This window comes from Antechinus flavipes, chromosome 2 (assembly GCF_016432865.1).
Source record: "Antechinus flavipes isolate AdamAnt ecotype Samford, QLD, Australia chromosome 2, AdamAnt_v2, whole genome shotgun sequence".
NCBI lineage: Eukaryota > Metazoa > Chordata > Mammalia > Dasyuromorphia > Dasyuridae > Antechinus > Antechinus flavipes.
The window spans coordinates 59,952,996-59,972,754 of NC_067399.1; the positions used below are offsets into that span (position 1 = coordinate 59,952,996).

Here is a 19,759-nt window from a genome sequence, read left to right on the forward strand (position 1 = left end):
CTGGGAGCCTCCTTCTCTTCTCTGTCATGCTATTATTCCTGTTAATCACCACTAGCTGGTGTTAACCTTTTCTGATGATCCAGGAGGAAGATCAATCATCATATATGCCCAAAGGATAGCTTAGGATGATTCCACAGAAGAGTAAAAAATTGGCCTCAATGGTTTTAAGGCCAAGTCATGTCCAAGACTCACATGTACTTTAAACCAATAGCTTTAAGGCTTTGATGCTTTTGGCATTCTTCCATGATTAGAAGCAAGGTATCTGGGCCAAAAAAAAAAAAAAAAAAGAGTTGTTTCTGGAAAACTTTTCTTCTTCTGTCTAGGAATAACTCTCCTTCTCTTGTTCCTATGTTTAAATTCTAAGAACTTCAGTTTCTTCATTTTCCCTGACAGTTTAGATGCAATTAATTGTACTTATCACTCCCCATTTGTCACTCATTCAGAATCTGGCTCTGTGGTAGAAATTGCTTATGTATTGAACCGAATTCACTTTGCACAGGCTTTTCCTTCTGCTAGAAATGCTCTTCCACCTCGGTCCATCTCAGATCCATCTCTAGCTCTCCCTTCATGGTTCTGCTCAGGTGTTCCTTTGAGAGGCCTTTCTGCCCTAAGTTGTTAGTGCTGCCCCACCTGTCTTATTTCTTTGTATTTCTTTTGCACATATCCCATATTGACTCATTTTATTTATTTATTTTTTTATTATAGCTTTTTATTGACAGAACATATGCCTGGGTAATTTTTTTACAACATTATCCCTTGCACTCACTTCTGTTGCAACTTTTCCCTTCCCTCCCTCCACCCCTTCCCCTAGATGGCAGGCAGTCTTATACTTGTTAAACATGTTAAAGTATATCTTAAATACAATACATGTGTATATATCTGTACAGTTCTCTTGTTGCACAAGAAAAATCGGATTCAGAAAGGTAAAAATAACCTGGGAAGAAAAACAAAAATGCAAGTAGTCCACATTCATTTCCCAGTGTTCCTTCTCTAGGTATAGCTGGTTTTGTCCACCATTGATCAATTGGAACTGAATTGGATCTTCTCATTGGCAAAGATATCCACCACTTCTATCAGAATACATCCTCATACAGTATTGTTGTTGAAGTGTATAATGATCTCCTGGTTCTGCTCATTTCACTCAGCATCAGTTTATATAAGTCTCTCCAGGTCTCTCTGAAATCCTCCTGCTGGTCGTTTCTTACAGAACAATAATATTCCATCACATTCATATACCACAATTTATTCAGCCATTCTCCAATTGATGGGCATCCATTCAATTTTCAGTTTCTAGCCACTACAAAAAGGGCTGCCACAAACATTTTTGCACATACAGGCCTCTTTCCCTTCTTTAATCTTTAAAGTTTATTGCTTCCCTTCTAATCTTGTTTGCATTGGTTTGGTTGTACAAAAGCTTTTTAACTTGATATAATCAAAATTGTCTATTTTGTGGTCAATAATGATCTCTAGATCTTTGGTCACAAATTCCTTCCTCCTCCACAGGTCTGAGAGGCAAACGATCCTATGTTCCTCTAATTTATTTATAATCTCGTTCTTTATGCCTAAATCATGAACCCATTTTGATCTTATCTTGGTGTACAGTGTTAAGTGTGGATCCATATCTAGTTTCTGCCACTGTATTCACTCATTTATGAATATACAGTCATGGGCTGTTTCTCCAAGGTAAAAACATTATTCTCTGATCGTGATTCAAAGTCCTTCTCTACCTGGCTCCCTGCTACCTCTTCAGCCTTCTCATGCCTCACTCCCAGAGACATATTCTTTAACCAATGGCATTGGGCTTCTTACTGTTTCACAAACAAGATCCACCTCTTCTTGACTCCAAGTATTTTCTCTGATTGTCCCCCATGCCTGAAATGCTCTTTCTCCCTTCTCCACTCTGCCCACTTAACTTCCTTGAAATCCCAACCAAAATCCCATCTTCTACAGGTACTTCTTAATCCTAGTGCCTTCTCTCTCTTAATTATTTCCTATTTATTTCCAGTTTATATACACAACTTGTTTGTACATATTTGTCTGCCTGTTGTCTACCTTATTAGACTGTGAGATACTCAAGGGCAAGAACTGTCTTTTGTCTTTCTTGTATCCCCAGTGCTTTGCACAGCACTTAATAAATGTTGACTAATTGAAGTAAATAATTCAGTAAGGATTTTCCCCACTGATTCAGTTCATTTATCCTCTTAAAAGTTTTTAAATTTGAGATGGAAACAAAGAATATTTTTTTTTGCCTTTGTGGTTTGTCTTAAAATTATAAGAGAGATGTGTCCTATAGGAGAGATGATAGAGAAAACAGAGCCTACAAAAGTAAATTATTGAAATGTTTGTCTACTAATAGAGTTTGGTCAGGACAGGAGTTAGCAGATATACATTTATGGTACGGTTTTTCAGTAAGGAAATTATGAGTAACTTTACTAAAATAGATAATGAGCTAATGTGTGAAGGCTGATCTAAAGAGTGGCAACATTTCTGGTCAATTCCCTTGCTGTATACCCCTGCACAGTGGGGGTGCTCAGTAAACGATTCACTGAAGTACAGTTGGAATGAGGTCCCACTTTATTTCTGCCTCTGAGAATCCTTAGCTTCCTTCAGGGTTGACCTCAGATAATAATATTTCCTATATTAGCCTTTCCTAATCCCTCCAGTTGTCCATGCTTCCCTCCAAGGGCCCTTTGACATGCTGTATGTCTTATATGTCTTATTTACACTGAGAATATCCTCCCTTGTCCATCCTTTATGGCCTAACTCTTATCAATAAGAAAATATCACAGATATAGCTAGTTCTGGATAAAATCACAAGCATAAACAAGAAAAACTTGAAACTGAGCTTTGAGCTCTTGAGAGCAAGACTATGTGTCTATCACTCACATGTAACGGATTTTTTGCATGCTAGATTTTCAAAAGATATGACGAATGTCCTATTGTTTTCTTTAGTCTTTTACTTGAGAAGCTTATTTATCTAAGTATAGGTTTTTTGCCTTGATTAGAGCTATTAATATAAATGTGCTTCTCTTTTAAAAAGTTCATGTAAATACAATTTTAATGAATAGAAAGTTAATAAAGAAAATCTGTGATGGGTTATTTTATGGCACAGTCATTCCTATTTATCTATTTGTAAATTCATGTTTTTGTATATTGGATTTTCTTAAAATGAGGCATAAACTTAAATGGGGAAAAGTTTAGACTTCCTACACATCATGAATTCCACAAGGCTGAATACACAATGCTAATCAAGATAGAAATTTCAAACTGAATAATGAATTTCATCAATTAGCTGTGAACAGACCATTCTTGATTCTATATAAAATTTAACTACATTTTAGATACAAAGTAGTATTTCCTAACATCTACAGATGAAAGATATTTCCAGTACTTTTCACACTTATCAACACCTTAAGAAATCAGACTGATCTTACAGAAATTTAAGATAAAAAAACAAAATGAGAAAGTGAGTTTGTCACATATCAGTAACACACAATGGCAGCCTGCTGGAAGTTCTCACAGAAAAGCAGGCTTTTATCAGGGAAGAGGAAAGGAAGAAACATTCCTCTAGCGCCTACTCTGTGCCAGGCACTGTGCTAAACACTTTACAGTTATTATCTTAACTGATCCTCACAACAAACCTGGAAGGCAGGTGTTATTATTAACCCCAATTGACAGAAGAGAACATTAAGGTTAAGACGTGAAGTACTTTGCCCAGTCCCAAGATTAGTAAGTACCTGAGACTGGGTTTGAGCTGAGCAAATCACTTAACCCCAATTGCCTCTAAAAGTAAAGCGAAATTTTGGAGGGAAAAGGACCCACGTGCAAAAACACCAGCTCTTTTTGTGATGGCAGAGAATCGGAAAAAGAGTAGATGCCACTCAGTTGGGGAATGGTTGAACAAGCTGTGGTATATGAAGGTAACGGAATATTATTGTGCTATAAAAAAAGATAAAAAAGCTGAATTTAGAAAGGTCTGGAAAGATTTATATGAACTGATGCTGAGTGAAAATAATCCAGATCCAGGAATTTTATACAATAATAGCAAGAATGTGTGATGATCAACTATGAAAGACTTGGTTCTTCTCAGTGGTTCAGTGATCCAAGGCAATCCCAATAAACTTTAGGTACAAAATGCCATCCACATCCAGAAAAAGAACTATGGAGACTGAATGTCAATCAACACATGCTATGTTCAGTTTTTTTTTCTTTTTCTATTTTTTTTCTCTTGTGGGTTTTCCCTTTTGTTCTGATTTTTCTCTCCCAATATGATTTGTAAAGAAATGTGTATTTAAAAATTAATGTACATGTATAATATTTTTTTTAAAAAGTAGGGAAGGGGGTGGGATGGGAAAAATGAAAATCTATTTAAAACCAGCCAGCACAAATTGAATATGAAATATAAAACACTCCAAAAAAGAGCCAGGGAAGAGCCCTGTGCTTACCATTAACAACTCTCTTGCACTGAAGCATCTTAATGTCAATCAGCTCCTGTCAAGAAATGAAAGCATACTAAATTAGTCTTTTGGCAGGCAGAGCTCTCCCACTTGGAGGAGTGGGGGGGTGGGGATGCTTCCTAGCATTCTCAGAGCAGCGCTTCTGCCTATGACAATATTTAAAAATAAGATAATCAGAGATGACAGCATCAAGACCATGAATCCCCTCCTAAATACTCAGCACCCATCAGAGTCCAGCTGATGACACATGCTGGGACCTAGATGCCAATTTTAGGAATGACATTCCCAGTTTGGGGTCTGGATGACCATACCCTCTGAGGGAACTGCAGATGTTTATTTTGGAGAAGAGAAGGGGGTGGGCTCCTAGACTGCCTTCAGCCATCTGCAAGGCAGTCATGGGGAGGAGGGATGACTCTGCCTTGTCCCAGAGGGAAGAATGAGAACTAACCACCAAGTGGAAACTATGAAAAAAGGATTTTTTTGTTCAATAAGAAAGGACTTAATAATCTGAGTTATCTGGAAATGGCATGGGGCTATTTGAGGGGAGGAATGGCAGTTTGAAGGTCATCCTTCTTTTAGGATGTTGTTGCAGACATTCATATTTCTTCTCAGGGATTGACTAAATCAGGCCTTCTTGAACTTTCTCCACTCATGAACCCTTTGTGCCCAAGAAATTTTTTTATGTGACCCTGGGGATATAGTTTTGTAAAATAGGTACACAAATCAAACATTAACTGATATCATAAGTTTGTGACCCTTACATTCAATTCCATGAGCCCACATGGTTACAACCCCCAGTTTAAGAAGCTTTGGACTTGATGATCCCTGGGGCTTCCTTCTCTTCCAAGGTTCCATGAGACATAAAAATGGGATGGCCTAATTTAGCAATGTTCAATTTAGGGAGAAATCTGGGTGGCCCAAATCCAGGGACCCTGAGTATTGAGTTGAGTGTTTCTGATTCAATCAGCAAAGAAGCACACAGTAGTTTTCCTTCTGATCAGCTGACAGGCCTCTTGAGCTACAGCTGATGCTTGTTCATCATCACGCTTTGTTTTGAAACATGCCATCTTAGCTGCTGCCTGCCTTATTGTGTACAGTTTAGTGAATATCTCAGTTTTTTCTTCACCCATTTTTGAGTATAAACAATGCACTACCAGAATGAAAAAGAATGCCATATGCTCACAAGAGAGTCCTGAGACAGTCTGCATAAACCATTCTTTCTTTTTCTCTGGTCACCTAAATCTTTATTTTTATTTATTTGTCCATTTGCTTATTTGTTTATTTATCTATTTATTTTGTGGAGGCAGTTGGGTTTAAGTGACTTGCCCAGAGTCACAGCTAGGAAATGTTAAGTGTCTCAGGTCACATTTGAATTCAGGTGGTCCCGACTTCAGGGCTGGTGCTCTAACCACTATGACACCTAGCTGCCCACACCTAACTCTTTTATCCTGGAAAACACCGTGCCCACCAGATTCAAGATAAGGGAACCCAATCAAGAACAGAATTCAGGCAGCAAAATTAATTGCATTCACTCTTGATCCTGTTGCTTCCCTGCTCCAAAACCTTCTAAGGTTCCCTATATTAGGTGAATAAAATACAAACTCCTCAGCCTAGTAAGCAAGGCCCTCCAAGTCTGGCCTCCTGCAGCCTTACTCCTTATCACCTCTGCTCCGTGCCCTCTCTGCTCCATTCTCGCGGGACTCCCAGCTCATCTCGCTCTTACCTCATTTAAGCAGGCCATTTCCTCATGTTTGATACAAAATCCCCTCCACCCGTCCCTGTTAAAGTCCCATTCCTAGAAGCTCAGATCTTATCTCCTCCCTGACGCTTTCCTTCCTCATCTCCTTCCTTTCTCAACTTTTGCTACAGCATTTTCTCTGGCTTCCTTTAGCCTGGTCACAAAGCCTTCTCTGTGAGACGCAGTGCCCGCCCTTGTCCCCAACACACTGCGAGCCCCTCAGAGCCAGACCCTCGGGCACTTCCCCTATATACCTCATCACTGGTCAGAGAATCCGCCATGCCGGAGATGCTCCATCCAGCTGGGCTGAACCCAATGACTGGATGACCACCACCACCATCCCAACGCTTCTGACAGCCTGAAAAAGCTTTCTTTTAAAGTGATTTTATTGATATTTTCTGTGCCCTACATGGCTGGAAGCCGGCAGTAGGCCATTAAGCTGGGCCAGACAGCCAGCCCTGGCCCATCACAAGGCGTGAATGCGCAGGCTGACTCCCAGCTTCCTCAGTGAAAGGAGTGGCGAGAACTGAACCCCAGGGCAAACTTCCCGTGGTAAGGCGGCCGCTCCGGGTCGGGGCTGGGAAGTCCCCCGGAGTCGGGCGTCCCGGGGAGACCGCTGGCTCCCACGCGCTCATCAGCCCCTGGCCCTCCTATGGGCCTTGTGGGGCCAAGGTCACCTTCTATGTCAGGGACCCACGTCAGGAAACAGACTTTTCACTGTCCCAGGTAACAGAGAGCTGTTCGGATCGAGGAGCGGCTGTGGAAAGAGCCCGCGCGCCAGAGTCAGAGGTCACGGGTTCAAATCCTGCTGCCTTCCCTAGGCTGGCTGCTGCCTTCCCTAGGCTGGCTGCTGCCTTCCCTAGGCTGGCTGCTGCCTTCCCTAGGCTGGCTGCTGCCTTCCCTAGGCTGGCTGCTGCCTTCCCTAGGCTGGCTGCTGCCTTCCCTAGGCTGGCTGCTGCCTTCCCTAGGCTGGCTGCTGCCTTCCCTAGGCTGGCTGCTGCCGTAGATGTGGGGAGTGCCCCTGAGCCACCAAGTTCCATCCTTGCCGGCTTACGCCACTTCTGAGGAAAGCCGGCCTTCCACCCGCCAGGGGGCAGCACGTCCCTTTCCTTGCCACAGGAAGTCCCGTCCCCGCTTTCTTCTCGGAAGGAATACTGCACTTTGTGCTTCGGGCAAAGCGAGTCCCGGGCCTGGCTATCCCTTCCGGACCGCTTGGGGGAGTCGGCACCAGAGAACAGGGGAGGTTACTTCAGTAACGGAAGGTCCAAACTCAAGCTAAGCCTGCGGAGGGCGGGCAACCTGGGATAACACCAGTAAATGGTCACGGGCCGATAAAATAAGTGACAGAAAACGAGAGCCAGCAGCTTCACAATGACACGGTGCTTTCACAAGCATTTCCTCATTTGATCCAAACACAAGCTTTCTATCTCCCTTCTCCCTGTTCCCACCAACTGCCGTGTGGGGTTAAGGGAGTTCTACCTCAAAATCAGTATGTGGCTATGGATCTGCAACCCTCCTTTGCGTGAAATGAAAGTTTTATGTCACCGCTACTTCTCCCGCCCTTTCACCATATCCCCACTTATGGGAGAGAGTAAGTGGCTTCCCTTCATCCCTCTTCCTCTCCAGGTATGGTTTTCCCCCTTCCCTTTTCTTTCACCAAACCCCACCGCTCTGGGGCTGTCTTAGCTCTGTGGGGGCACTTGCTACTTCCACAATTAGGTGTAATGCTTAGAGATGAAGGCTCTCCTGCCTTACTTCGTGGGCATGGCTGGGCCCCCAGGATTCCTTTGTCGGGAACGTTTTCTCCTGTTTACTTGTTTTCCCAGTCCTCCTACAAGAATGTATCTTTGAGTCAGGAGCAGGTTTGGTGCGTGGGAAGGAGCTGCAGGGCCTACTTTGGTCCTAATACATCACTCTGGGGGGGCCCAGTGTCTCTTCCTTGTAAGAGGTAAATGCTTCAGGGACCTCAGGGGAAGCTCAGGCAGGAACTTTCTGAATCCAAGCCCCGAGGGCTCGTAATCAGTTTGAGGTCAGAGTAACACAGCTGTAGGCTCCAAGATTCTCTCACCTACTTTTGGTCCTTACACTGAATGGGCATCCGGGCTCCATGCTCTTGGGCCAGCCTTTCCTGGCTGGACCCCTTCTCTAAGTGCTTGCAAGCTTCTGGCTATCTCCTTGTGGCAACTCGGACTGGAAAAAATGCCCTCAGATTACGTGGTCATCACTCAACCTGGTGCTCTTTTTATTCGTAATTGTCAGAGTAGTTGTATGAAAGTGATGGGCTATTCTGATCCTCTTCACTCTGCCATGTTGAGGTCTCTAGCCGATAATTTTAAAAACTGTTTTTCTATATTAAAACCATACATCTTCAACTCCCTAAAAAGTGACTGGTAAAGAGCATGAAAGAAACTGAATTGAATTTATATTGGATCACAATTTTTAAAATGGAAAAAAAATCCTGAAAAAAAAATCAATCCTCATCAGAACTAAGCTTTCAAAAATATATATATATATATTTTTTTTTTCAAAAATCTTCTTTGTTACTACCAGCACTAGCAAGGACTCCTCTACAGCATGGCCCTATTCAACGGGGAGTACAATAGTGTTTCCCCTTGTCATTTTGGTGGAGAAGCTTCTTTCCTATAAGCTTTCAACTTCTTTGATGCTCAAGGGGAAATGCTTCAAACACTAAGAAAATGTCAACAGACAAATAAGCTAAGACATTGTTTTTTTGTCCTGTGTATTAACACCCAAAAGGCTGGAAATTAAGAAAATTTTGAAGGACCAATCTGCAAGGAACCAAAACAGAACATTTTTTCTTAATTCACTAGGTAAAGGAAATCAAAATAGGATGAAATTTTTTTAGTTTCAAAATAAAATTTTTGTTAATTGATCCATTTAGACTTTCTAGTATTAATACTAGACTAGTTAAATTAATATTAGTTAATACAATCATAATAATAACCAAAATCTTCTCATGGGTTCTGAAAAGGTGTCAAGCATTTAACTAACACTCTTTCTTTTTAGTACGGGGATTTCAGTGGTATAAGGGACTGCCATTGGGGAAAACCCTACTACCAATGCAGACAGGCATGAGTAGTCTGGAGGATTGAGAAATAATTGACTTTTCCGGGACTATACAGTCAATGTGACAGTTAAGACCAGAATTTAGGCTTTCTTGACGCTTGAGGATATCTTTTGTCGCTTATGCCAGGCTGTCTTAACACATATACATTCTCTATACATACAGGTATATGTATGTACATATATACATACACACACACAAGAACTCTACAATCATCTATACATATAATATACATGTAGTCATGTATAGGTATATGTGCACGTATGTATAGGTGTTCAGATATACTTATTATACACACATAACCAAAAGTGCATGCACATGGGTATATGTATATACATACCAGTACACCCATACTCCACACACATATGTGTACTTATGTATGTATACAGGTCTAGATATGTTCTCTTTCTCTCTCTCATCTTGAAACATGAGAATTACACTATCAAAAAGAAAGTATTCAGTTTTGCCCTCCTGGTTAACTTGTACAGGAGCAGCTAGAGTTTGAGAGCATAAAATACACACTTTTCTGTAAACAAAAGCTGGTAGCAACCCATGTGTTGAATAATCTGGGAGTGGTGATACAAACTGTGTTCTATGAATGTAATGGAATATTATTGTGCCACAAGAAATGAGAAACAGGAAATGTAAAGAAATAAGGTCTTTCTCTTCTCCCCACCCCTGCCTTCACACTCAGGAGGGACTTCCATTTACATTTTGATGACCCTCACAAAACTTAGCTCCCAAGATCCACATCTTCATTCTACCTTCTTTATCCAAGGGACAGTTATTTCTTCCCTACCCACAAATGCTTCTGACAAGAACTCTTCTCTCTTCTAGTTACCCCTGCCCTTTACTGGGAGGCTGGTCTTGCCTCCAGTCATCCCCTTCTAAAATCCTGCCCAGGGTCATTCCAACCACACAGCCTCTTTCCTTCCTGTGTAAAACTTCCTATGGAACACAATGGAAGAAGCCCCAGCTTCCCCTGAGACTACTATAGATTGAGGCTCCCCAATTCTGGCTGGGCCCTCCCTGCTGCCTTAGTCTTCATTGACAGGCTCTCTCTCCCCCACACCTCAGCAACTGCTTCAAACTTTCCTCTCAGGGCCTTCTCCCTTCCACTGAACCAGCCCCTTCTGCTCCTGAGCTATAACCCTAAATGACTTCACCAGCATCCCCCACTCCATTGGCCTTTACTTTGTTTCTGAGGTTGTAGTGATCCTTTTCCTTTGAACAAAATGATAATTAATAACCAATGATTTGGGGATATCCCGAATTCCCCTCTTTTTCTAAAGTCTTGATTTTAAAAGTTTAGTTTCTGGAAGGACATTGCTGATAATTAACTGGACTAACTTTTTTGTTCAGAACCCACCCAAGTGTTCTACTCAGGTTTGGGAAGGGATAAATTCTTTGACTAGACTGCCCAAAGCTGGGGCTAACTTAGAAGTAAATGGCTTAATCCAAGCTCAGGCTCAGCGCCTCACAGTAATATTTACTCTTCTCATTAATTGTTAACTACTTGGAGTTAACTGCCACCCTAGACAACATCTACTCTTGAAGGACATAAAACTTATGAGTTCACTGCCTCGATTGTCTTTGGTCTAAGAGGGAAAAGCTAAATGATGCCCTTTTATCAGGAAGCTGCATTATTAATAAAATTATCAAATTACCCAGAAATTATGTTACGTAAATACCAAATACCATCCCCTCTACTAGTACCTTGATTCTACTCTCTCCCAGCTCTTCTGCATTGGTTGGCTGGTGTTTGTACTTGAAGAGGACCAAAATGTCATCACTATGTTAGAGTCCAGGGGCAGCATGTCCGACTGTGGCCAATCAGACCAAAACAAGCTTAGAATGCTCTGCCACAGGTCGGACACCAATAGTCCATATGAACATTTGGGGGCTCCTCTAATTTTCCTCTGAGCTAATTCAATTCTGCTTTGCCCACAGAGCACAGCACCTTCTCTGATGAGGGCACATCATACTGGGCGGTCCTGTCCCAGTGCCTCCTGTGTCATACAATCGATTCTAATGTTCTTAAGAGAGATTTTGAGAAGATCCTTGAATCATTTTTTCTAATCACTTGGTGAGCCCTTGCCCTGTGTGAGTTCTCCATAAAATAATCTTTTTTGGGCAAGCATACATTTGACATTCGAACAGTATGGCCAGCCCAATGGAGTTGTGCTCTCTGCGGTAGTTGGAACACTTGGCAGTTTACTTCCAGAAAGGAGCTCAGTGCCTGGTACCTGATCTTCAAAATCTTCCTGGGATAATTCAAAGGGAAGCGATTCTGATTCCTGGCATGCTACTGGTATACTCTCTTCTGAGAGTTTGTTCTGGATCATATTTAGGTATTTTTATTTAGCAAACTCTTCTCATCTACTATTTACAAACATTGCCACTCATCTTTTAAAAAATCATTTCTTGATTCTACCATCCCCACAAGCCTTCATCCAGTATCTTTCTTCCCTCTCAAAGGCAAATGCCTAGAAAAACTGATCTACATGAACTGCCTCTATCTTCTCTACTCACACTCACCTTACCATCCCTTGAAATCTGGTTTTTGATCTCATCTGTCATTTGAAACTATTCTCTCCACGATCAACTAATGGCCACATCAGATGGATGGTCTTTTCTGAGTCCTCCATTGTGCAGGATTTTATATTGCAGCTCTCGCCTCTCATCACCACTCTCTCCTGGTCCTCTTTCTTCCGGATTGCATGGCTGCTCCTGGTATTTTATAGTATTGCTCATTCTCTTCCCTTCTACCACCACTTGTTCTTGGTCTTCCTTCTCCCCCTCTATCCACATAAGGTACCATACCCTTACCTACAGGTGTTCTTAAAAGCACTTTTTTTCTCTTTTGCACCTTTGAACTCTCCTAAGATATCTTGGAGTTTATCGGCTAGATTTCTTTCTTAAGAATCATGCTTTAAATCAAAACCAATTTGATTCTAATTGGTCACCAGTCAGTCCTACAGGAAGCCCCATTTGGTCATAGTTTGGGTCCTGACTGATTCAGATTGAATGTAAACAGCAATCATTTCTGCTTTGGCCAGAAATCCAGAGGGTCTTCCCCTCTCAGATTCATTCATTCAGTTATTTATTTAGATTTTTTGGACTAAGCTGAAGAGGAGATTCTTTGCCTCAGTTGCTACCTAGCCTTAATCGCTGAATGGCTGCAGCCTCAGTCAAACAGAGATCTGTCAGAAACCTTAGCTTAAAAGGTCAAGGACTCCCACTGAAACCAGGACCATCTCCAGTCATATAGCGGGCCACTGGACTCAAAGGCTCTGGAGGGGAAAGTGAGGCAGAGGACCTTGCCCAGTCTCCCTGACTGAAATCCAGTTCCCTCATATGTCATGGCATCCCCTCTCTGATGTCAGGGTCCTCTTGCAAATAGTCACTCAGGCAGACTTTCCTCCCACTCCCATCTAACATCCAATCAGTTGGCACTTGGGGTTCCCACAATTTACCTGGAATCTGTCCCCTTTTCTTCCCCTGAGGGCGCCATCCTGGATTAGGCCTTTATCACCAGTTCTCTGAATTGTTCCAACAGTCTCCTACTTGGATTCCCTGCTTCAAGTTTCTCCCTTCTACATTCATCCACACAGGTACAAAGTTAATATTCCTAAAGCCTAAGTCAGACAATGTCATCCTCACTCAAAAATCCCAACAGTCTGCCTTTCCTCTAGGGTAAGACACACACTCCTCTGCTTGGCTCCTAAACTCCAGCCTGCCTTCCCAGGCACTGCTTAGCAATTCTCCAAGGCTGTGTCCAGGTCGTCCCCCAACATGAAGTGCACCTCATCTTGACCTTCACCTCCTTCTATCTCTAATTCTATCTGAAAAGCCTTTTCGTACAAGAAATGTATCCTGATCCCTACAGCAGCTAGCCTCCCTCCTCTTGGAAATTACTTGTATAGATTTTGTGTTGAATATTCTCTGTATATATCGTTTCTCTTGAACAAAATTCACGTTCTTCAAGAGTACGGACCGTTTCATTTTTGTCTCTCTCCTAAGTACCAAGGGCGTTAATAAAGGAGGAATCTAAACCGAATGAGGGAAAACATAGATGAAGTGCAACATGAACAAAGTAGAATGACTGTTGAAAAACGAACAAGGAGCACAACAAACTCTACAAGGGAGAAGGAACAAGAGTCATAGAAGCAAACGGGACGTTTTTGTTAAGAGTGTTCAAATTAATGCACACATAGACTTCTGTGATCTAAATCACAGAATTTGGACCTCATCTAGATGGACCTCCTCATTTTACAACAGAGGGAACTGAGGCAAAGTGAGACTAAGCAACTCATATCTGCCCAACTTCAGGCAAAATCCTTTCATCTCCTGCAGACCCCACGGCACTAGATTAGTGTGGGGGCCAACCTCAGCCTTCAGGCCCACTTCTGATTTCTAGTCTGAGACTCCAGGCCACCCAAAGCCGTTCCAGAACATATCTATGTATCCTCCTCACCAAGGCAGATCTGACCAGAGCCAACCTCCTTTTCTGGGGCTGAGAGTCTCCAAGAGGGAAAAAAGACTTCAACCAGGTGGTCACGCATTCCCCTTCAGCTTCACAGCATGCCTACAAAGGACAGAGCAGGCCAAAGCCCCGAGATTACCTGGCACCTGTAATGCCAGGCTCTTGCTGCTGAGTACCCAGTAATGCCAGGCTCTCAACACTGAGCACCCATTAATACCAGGCTCTTGCTGCTGGACACCTGGTAATGCCAGACTTTTGCTGCTGGGCACCCGGTAATGCCAGGCTCTTGCTGCTTGAGTACCCAGTAATGCCAGGCTCTCAACAATGAGCTTCCATTAGTGTCAGGTTCTCACTGCTGAGCACCCAGTAATGCCAGGCTCCCAAAGATGAGATCTCCTTAGCCAACACTATTCATTCAGGAAAATCATGTGGGTGCATGTGTGCTTCTATATTAAATATACATTTCTTCCTTCTGGGTGGCTCCAGGAGGTATGTGAAAAATAAGTCAAGGGCTTTGGTGGATCTTTCCATACCTTGGGGAGAACCACCATGGGAAGAGCTCTCTCAGAAACTCTGGAGTTTTCTTACCTCACAGTAGACTATGTCAGCTCCATAATCCAAGGCCAAAAGACGCATGGGAAGAGTCCCTACTCGAACCATAGGGGCCAGGATAACTTTGCCTTGGTAACACAGCGTGAGACTGTTCACAATCATTCCTCCTCTGCTGTGAGCTGAAACAGGAAACAAGAGTCAGAGAGAGAAAATCGTCTCTAACATTCAAAGTGACAATTCTTATTTTCATCTTATATCTGGTCCTGATTTCCTTGTTGTGCCCCAATTTACCTTGTTTATTTTGATCTAACTAGTTAGCTCCATAAAAAAATCAAGGCAGGAATGTTATATCAGTATATCTCAAGGAAGAGAATAATAAGAGTCAGCCAACAATACCTGACTCATTCTTCCCAAAGGCAGAGGCTCTCATAGGAATTAAAATGCACAAAACACACACACACACACACACACACACACACACACACACACTTGTGCCACTGGAGCCTTAATTCTTAAACTATTACCTGGTTTCACTGGAGATGAGAACAAATTGACTGGACGAAGCCCAATTTTTTACAATCTAACTGGTTTATAAGAAATGATAAAAGGGATGGCTTAGAAAAACGTGGAAGGCTTATACAAACTGATGAATGAGTGGAGGCAAGAAAACAACTTATATAATAACCACCTAATTAAAAAGATAAAACACCTTTGAGAAACTTAGGAATTCTCATCAACACAATGACCAGCTGTGATTACATAGAATTAATGATGAACTATAGTGTCCTCTTCTAGATAGAGGTGACTGACCCAGAGAACAAACTGAGACTGATTTGGGAGGCAGGGAGGCCATGGCCAATAAGGGAATTGATTTTTCTTGCCTGTGTTTGTAGCAGAGGTTTTATTTTTCTTTCTCAGTGGGAGATAAGGGTGGGGAGGAGATGGGAAGGAGAGAAGACAGAGTTTTGCTGAATGAGAAAGAAATAATTTTTAAAAGTCTGCAGATGAGGAAAAAAGAAAGCTAGTTAAGCTTCCATAGGAATTATTTGGGTTTCAAAGAAATACTAAAGAAGGGAAAGGGACCTGTATGTGCCAAAATGTTTGTAGCAGCCCTGTTTGTAGTGGCTAGAAACTGGAAAATGAATGGATGCCCATCAATTGGAGAATGGCTGGGTAAATTATGGTATATGAATGTTATGGAATATTATTGTTCTTAATGACCAGCAGGATGAATACAGAGAGGACTGGCGAGACTTACATGAACTGATGCTAAGTGAGATGAGCAGAACCAGGAGATCATTATACACTTCGACAACGATATTGTATGAGGACATATTTTGATGGAAGGGGATTTCTTTGACAAAGAGACCTGAGTTTCAATTGATAAATGACGGACAAAAGCAACTACACCCAAAGAAAGAACACTGGGAAACGAATGTGAACTATCTGCATTTTTGTTTTTCTTCCCGGGTTATTTATACCTTCTGAATCCAATTCTCCCTATGCAACAAGAGAACTGTTCGGTTCTGCAAACATATATTGTATCTAGGATATACTGCAACATATCCAACATATAAAGGACTGCTTGCCATCTAGGGGAGGGAGTGGAGGGAGGAAGGGAAAAAAAAAATTGGAACAGAAACGAGTGTCAATATAAAGTAATTATTAAATAAAAATTAAAAAAAAAAAGGAATTATTTGTGTTTAATGATCTGAATTTTACAAGAATCCAAATCCTATTAAGAGAGTACAATGTTACTATGAAATTTACTTCACAGTCATAGTCAATAAATATTTATTAAGCTCCTACTATGTGCATTGTGCTAAGTGCTGAGGATATAAATAAGAAAAAGACAGTCCCTGCTCTCAAAGAGATCTTGGGTGCTAGAGGGTCTCAGCCCCTAGGCCATGATGAAATCAAGCAGCACAGTTGACAAAATGAAGTTAGCAGAAAAATTTGACTCAAAGGAAAGAGTATGAAAGCTAAATTAAACTTATATTGAGGGAAGCATGATGTTCCTGGCATCTAAATGAAGCAAACACAGCTGGTGGGAAATGAAGCTAGCTGGAATTTATGGGAAGGAATACTGGGATTTATGATTTTGTCATTGAGAGCGTTGCCACCTCTTCCCGCCCCCAACTGCAAACAGCAACCTCTCTACAACTTTGGTCTTCCTGAAAAGTTGCTTTGGCAGAGAAATTGATCACCTTGTAGTTAATAGCGATAAGTCTTCCAAATGAAGCTAGATTAGTATTTGGCCAACACATATCCAGTCTGTCTAAGGCCCCATCATAAACTACTGGAAAAATGCCACAAAAATATTCTTAGACAACTCCTACTTGGTGCAGAATATTTACTGAAACATCCTCAACCAATGATTGCCCAGAACCATTTGCAAGAAGCAAGACATTCAGTATCTCACTAGGGAGCTCATTGCACAGCTGGGCAGCTCTAATGGTTAGATGGTCATTCCTTACACTTTCCTGTAATTTGTCTCCCTGTGGTCACCATTCTGCTCTGTGGAGTCATACAGAAAACAGCTAATCCTTCCTCCATGGAATATCCTTCAAATATTTGAAAACAGTGGGCAGGTCCCTCCTAAGGCTACTTATTCTAAAATAAATAACCCTGGTACCTTAAACTCGATATCTACCGTGTTTCCCCAATAATAAGACCTATCCCGAAAATAAGCCCTCCCCTTACTGTGTAAGATTCCTCTAAAATAAGCCCTCCCCCGAAAATAAGCCCTATTGAGATTGCTACTGTAGTGAAGGTGATCCCCTGTGCTACACACTACATTACGGTACCCTCTGTATGCACCGTCCTCCCCCGCGCCCTCGGCCCCCCTACCACTCCGGGTGAAACACACGCTCTACTCTGAGCTGCATCCAATCAGAGCTGCAGCAGTGAGCGTGTCATCCTGTTCTTCCCCAGTGATTTGCTTGCTGGCGCCATTGAGAGCAGTGCCGCGGAGGAGAGCTGAGGCAGGACAACATAAAAACCCGGTATGTAAGCGGGAGAGGAGGCATGATGGAGGATAAAAGGGGCATGATAGAGGATAAAAGAAGAACTCAGGGGGCATCATGGAGGATAAAAGAAGAACTCAGGGGGCATCATGGAGGATAGAAGGAGCACTCAGGGAGCATGATGAGGTTAAAACATTATTGAGGGGCATGATGGAGTGAAAAGAAGGACTGATGGTCATAATTTTATTATTCTGTCTGCACCTGTGTTTTGGCAATTCGTTTGGATAGAAAGAAAGCCACATCTCTAATCATCAGTAAGGGCAAGAAAGATAAGACTGAACGTGTATCAGGCATTTACATTCTTGAAACCGAAAAAGCCATTATAAGAAAGTTGGTTGATTTAATGCTGCCACTTGTTATGCGAAGTAACCAAAGAGGTCTGATAATCTGGGATTCAGCCAGCACTCACCGCGCTAAAGAAATGAAGAACTTCCTTGCAGAGAGAAGAATAGATCAAGTAATGATTCCTGCAGGAATGACTGCCTATCTCCAGACTCTTGATATTGCAATAAACAAGCCATTCAAGGACCATTTGCGCGTGGAAGTCAATGACTACATTGGACATAGAATGGAAAGAAATCAGCGTGGAAACTTTGTGAAGCCCTGTCTGCAAGAAGTTGTGACTTGGGTGAAGAAGTCATGGGATAAAATTACTGACAGCTGTGTCGCCAAGGCACTACGAGCAGGTTACCTGGACAAGACATGTTCATTTAAAGAGAGCTATATTGCTGGACATGACAGATTGGGTCCACTTCTTCTGAAGGAAATAGAGGCGCAAAACATCCAGGACGGAATTCAGGGTATGGACATTTATGACGATGTTGTTGAAGAAGATGACATGATCATTATTGAATAAAGGTACTTTTTTTGTTCACATTTACCTGTTTATTAAAATGGCTATCAATATTCATTAAAATAAGCCCTCCCCTGAAAATAAGCCCTCTGGTGTTTTTCTGTCTTAAAAAAAAAAAAAATAAGACAGTATCTTATTATCAGGGAAACACGGTACGTGACATAGTTTTGGGTCTCTTCATTATTATACTTATTTTTCTAACTCTGATTTAGCTTGTTAATTGATGATGAAAGCTAGGAAAGTTATAAGCAATTAAGTTGAATAAGAGATCTAGAGAGGAAGTCAAATCATACTACATTTGAGTTTTGAAGAAAAAAATCTGATTTATCAAGGGAGAAATAAAGATAAAGGCAAAGATTTGACTGTTTCTATTCCAAATATCTATTTGAACATTCATTTTCTTTTCAAGTTTTATTATAAATGTTATCATGAATGTTTATAATTTATTATGTTATAAAATTTATTTAAAATGTTAAAAAATTTTTAATAAAACTTTGAGCTTCAAAATACTCAATTTGATTTCTCTCTCATTATAAAGTATATGTACATTTGTGGACTACACCAACAGTATCTTATTTGCTCCTTTATTCTTTTCCCCTCTTTCTTCTTTTGTTAATATTAATTTTATAATGAAAGCTAATGAGGAATTCCCTCCTTTTGATTGACCAACAACTGCATCAAAAATTACTTCAAAGTCCATTTTGAAATCCCTACATTTTCAAATATATCCCATAAGGCATCTTTGAGCAACAGAAAATACATTTTGTCACTGACAAGGTCAGTCTAGCACATACATGGTGGCAGACAGAGGTGATAAAGATCTATTCACACAGACACTTCTGGGACAGGAAGCTTTTGTTTCAACCAAAAGTTGAATAGCCCTAAAACATTGTCTGTCTGGAAAAATGACTCACTCAGCAGAAGAAAGAAAACGTCTGGGTTTTCAGACTAATTGCAAATTCTAGGTTTTGAAACAGCCTCCCAGGGAAAGCCATAAATGAAATTACATAGAGAGTGCAGTGGGGAAAAGATCTGGATTCAGTGAACTTGAATTCAAACTCTGATCCAGCCACTTACTAGCCAAGTGACTCTGGACAAGACACTTTATCTCTGTGCCTCAGGTTCCCCATTTGTAAAAAGGATACAACAGTATTCTGTACACACAGAGTTATCATGAGGAATGTTATTTTTAAAGCCTTAAATCATTATGTAAGCTGAGAGTCATCATCACACCAGAGTCCTCACTCCCACTGCCCTCTGCATATGCTGAACTATGAGTTTTTACAGAATACAATATTCCATGATGTGTAATATCTATTTGGGGATCATACCACATCAGCAGAGATGCAGGTCCGGATCTCCCAAGTGTGAGTGCCTCGTGTAGCCACTCACACTTTCCATAAATGATTTTTGTTCCTCTCCTCCAAAGGCCTTCCTCTACCTCTCTTGTGAGCAGCCATTTTAATATGACCAGCTCACAGATCTCCCAACAGATACCCTTTATGGCCCTTCTACCAAGGAATTTTTCATTGATAAGTGCTGAAGGCTGTTCACATCTACCA

The 19,759-nt window shown here is 41.5% G+C and overlaps 1 protein-coding gene across 2 annotated transcripts in view; it reads right to left on the reverse strand.

Moving 5' to 3' along the window:
• Positions 1–19,759, reverse strand: part of DUS2 (dihydrouridine synthase 2) — a 65,188-nt gene that overhangs the window by 31,905 nt on the left and 13,524 nt on the right. Inside the window, exons 2-3 of one of the 2 annotated variants that reach the window (XM_051974958.1) lie at positions 14,355–14,497; positions 4,446–4,491 (exon numbers count right to left, since the gene is read on the reverse strand). In XM_051974958.1, the coding sequence (XP_051830918.1) occupies positions 4,446–4,491; positions 14,355–14,480 (172 nt within the window). In that variant the 5' untranslated portion in view covers positions 14,481–14,497. Of the gene's footprint in view, positions 1–4,445; positions 4,492–14,354; positions 14,761–19,759 lie in introns of those variants that run through there. The other variant, XM_051974957.1, reaches the window with a different exon arrangement.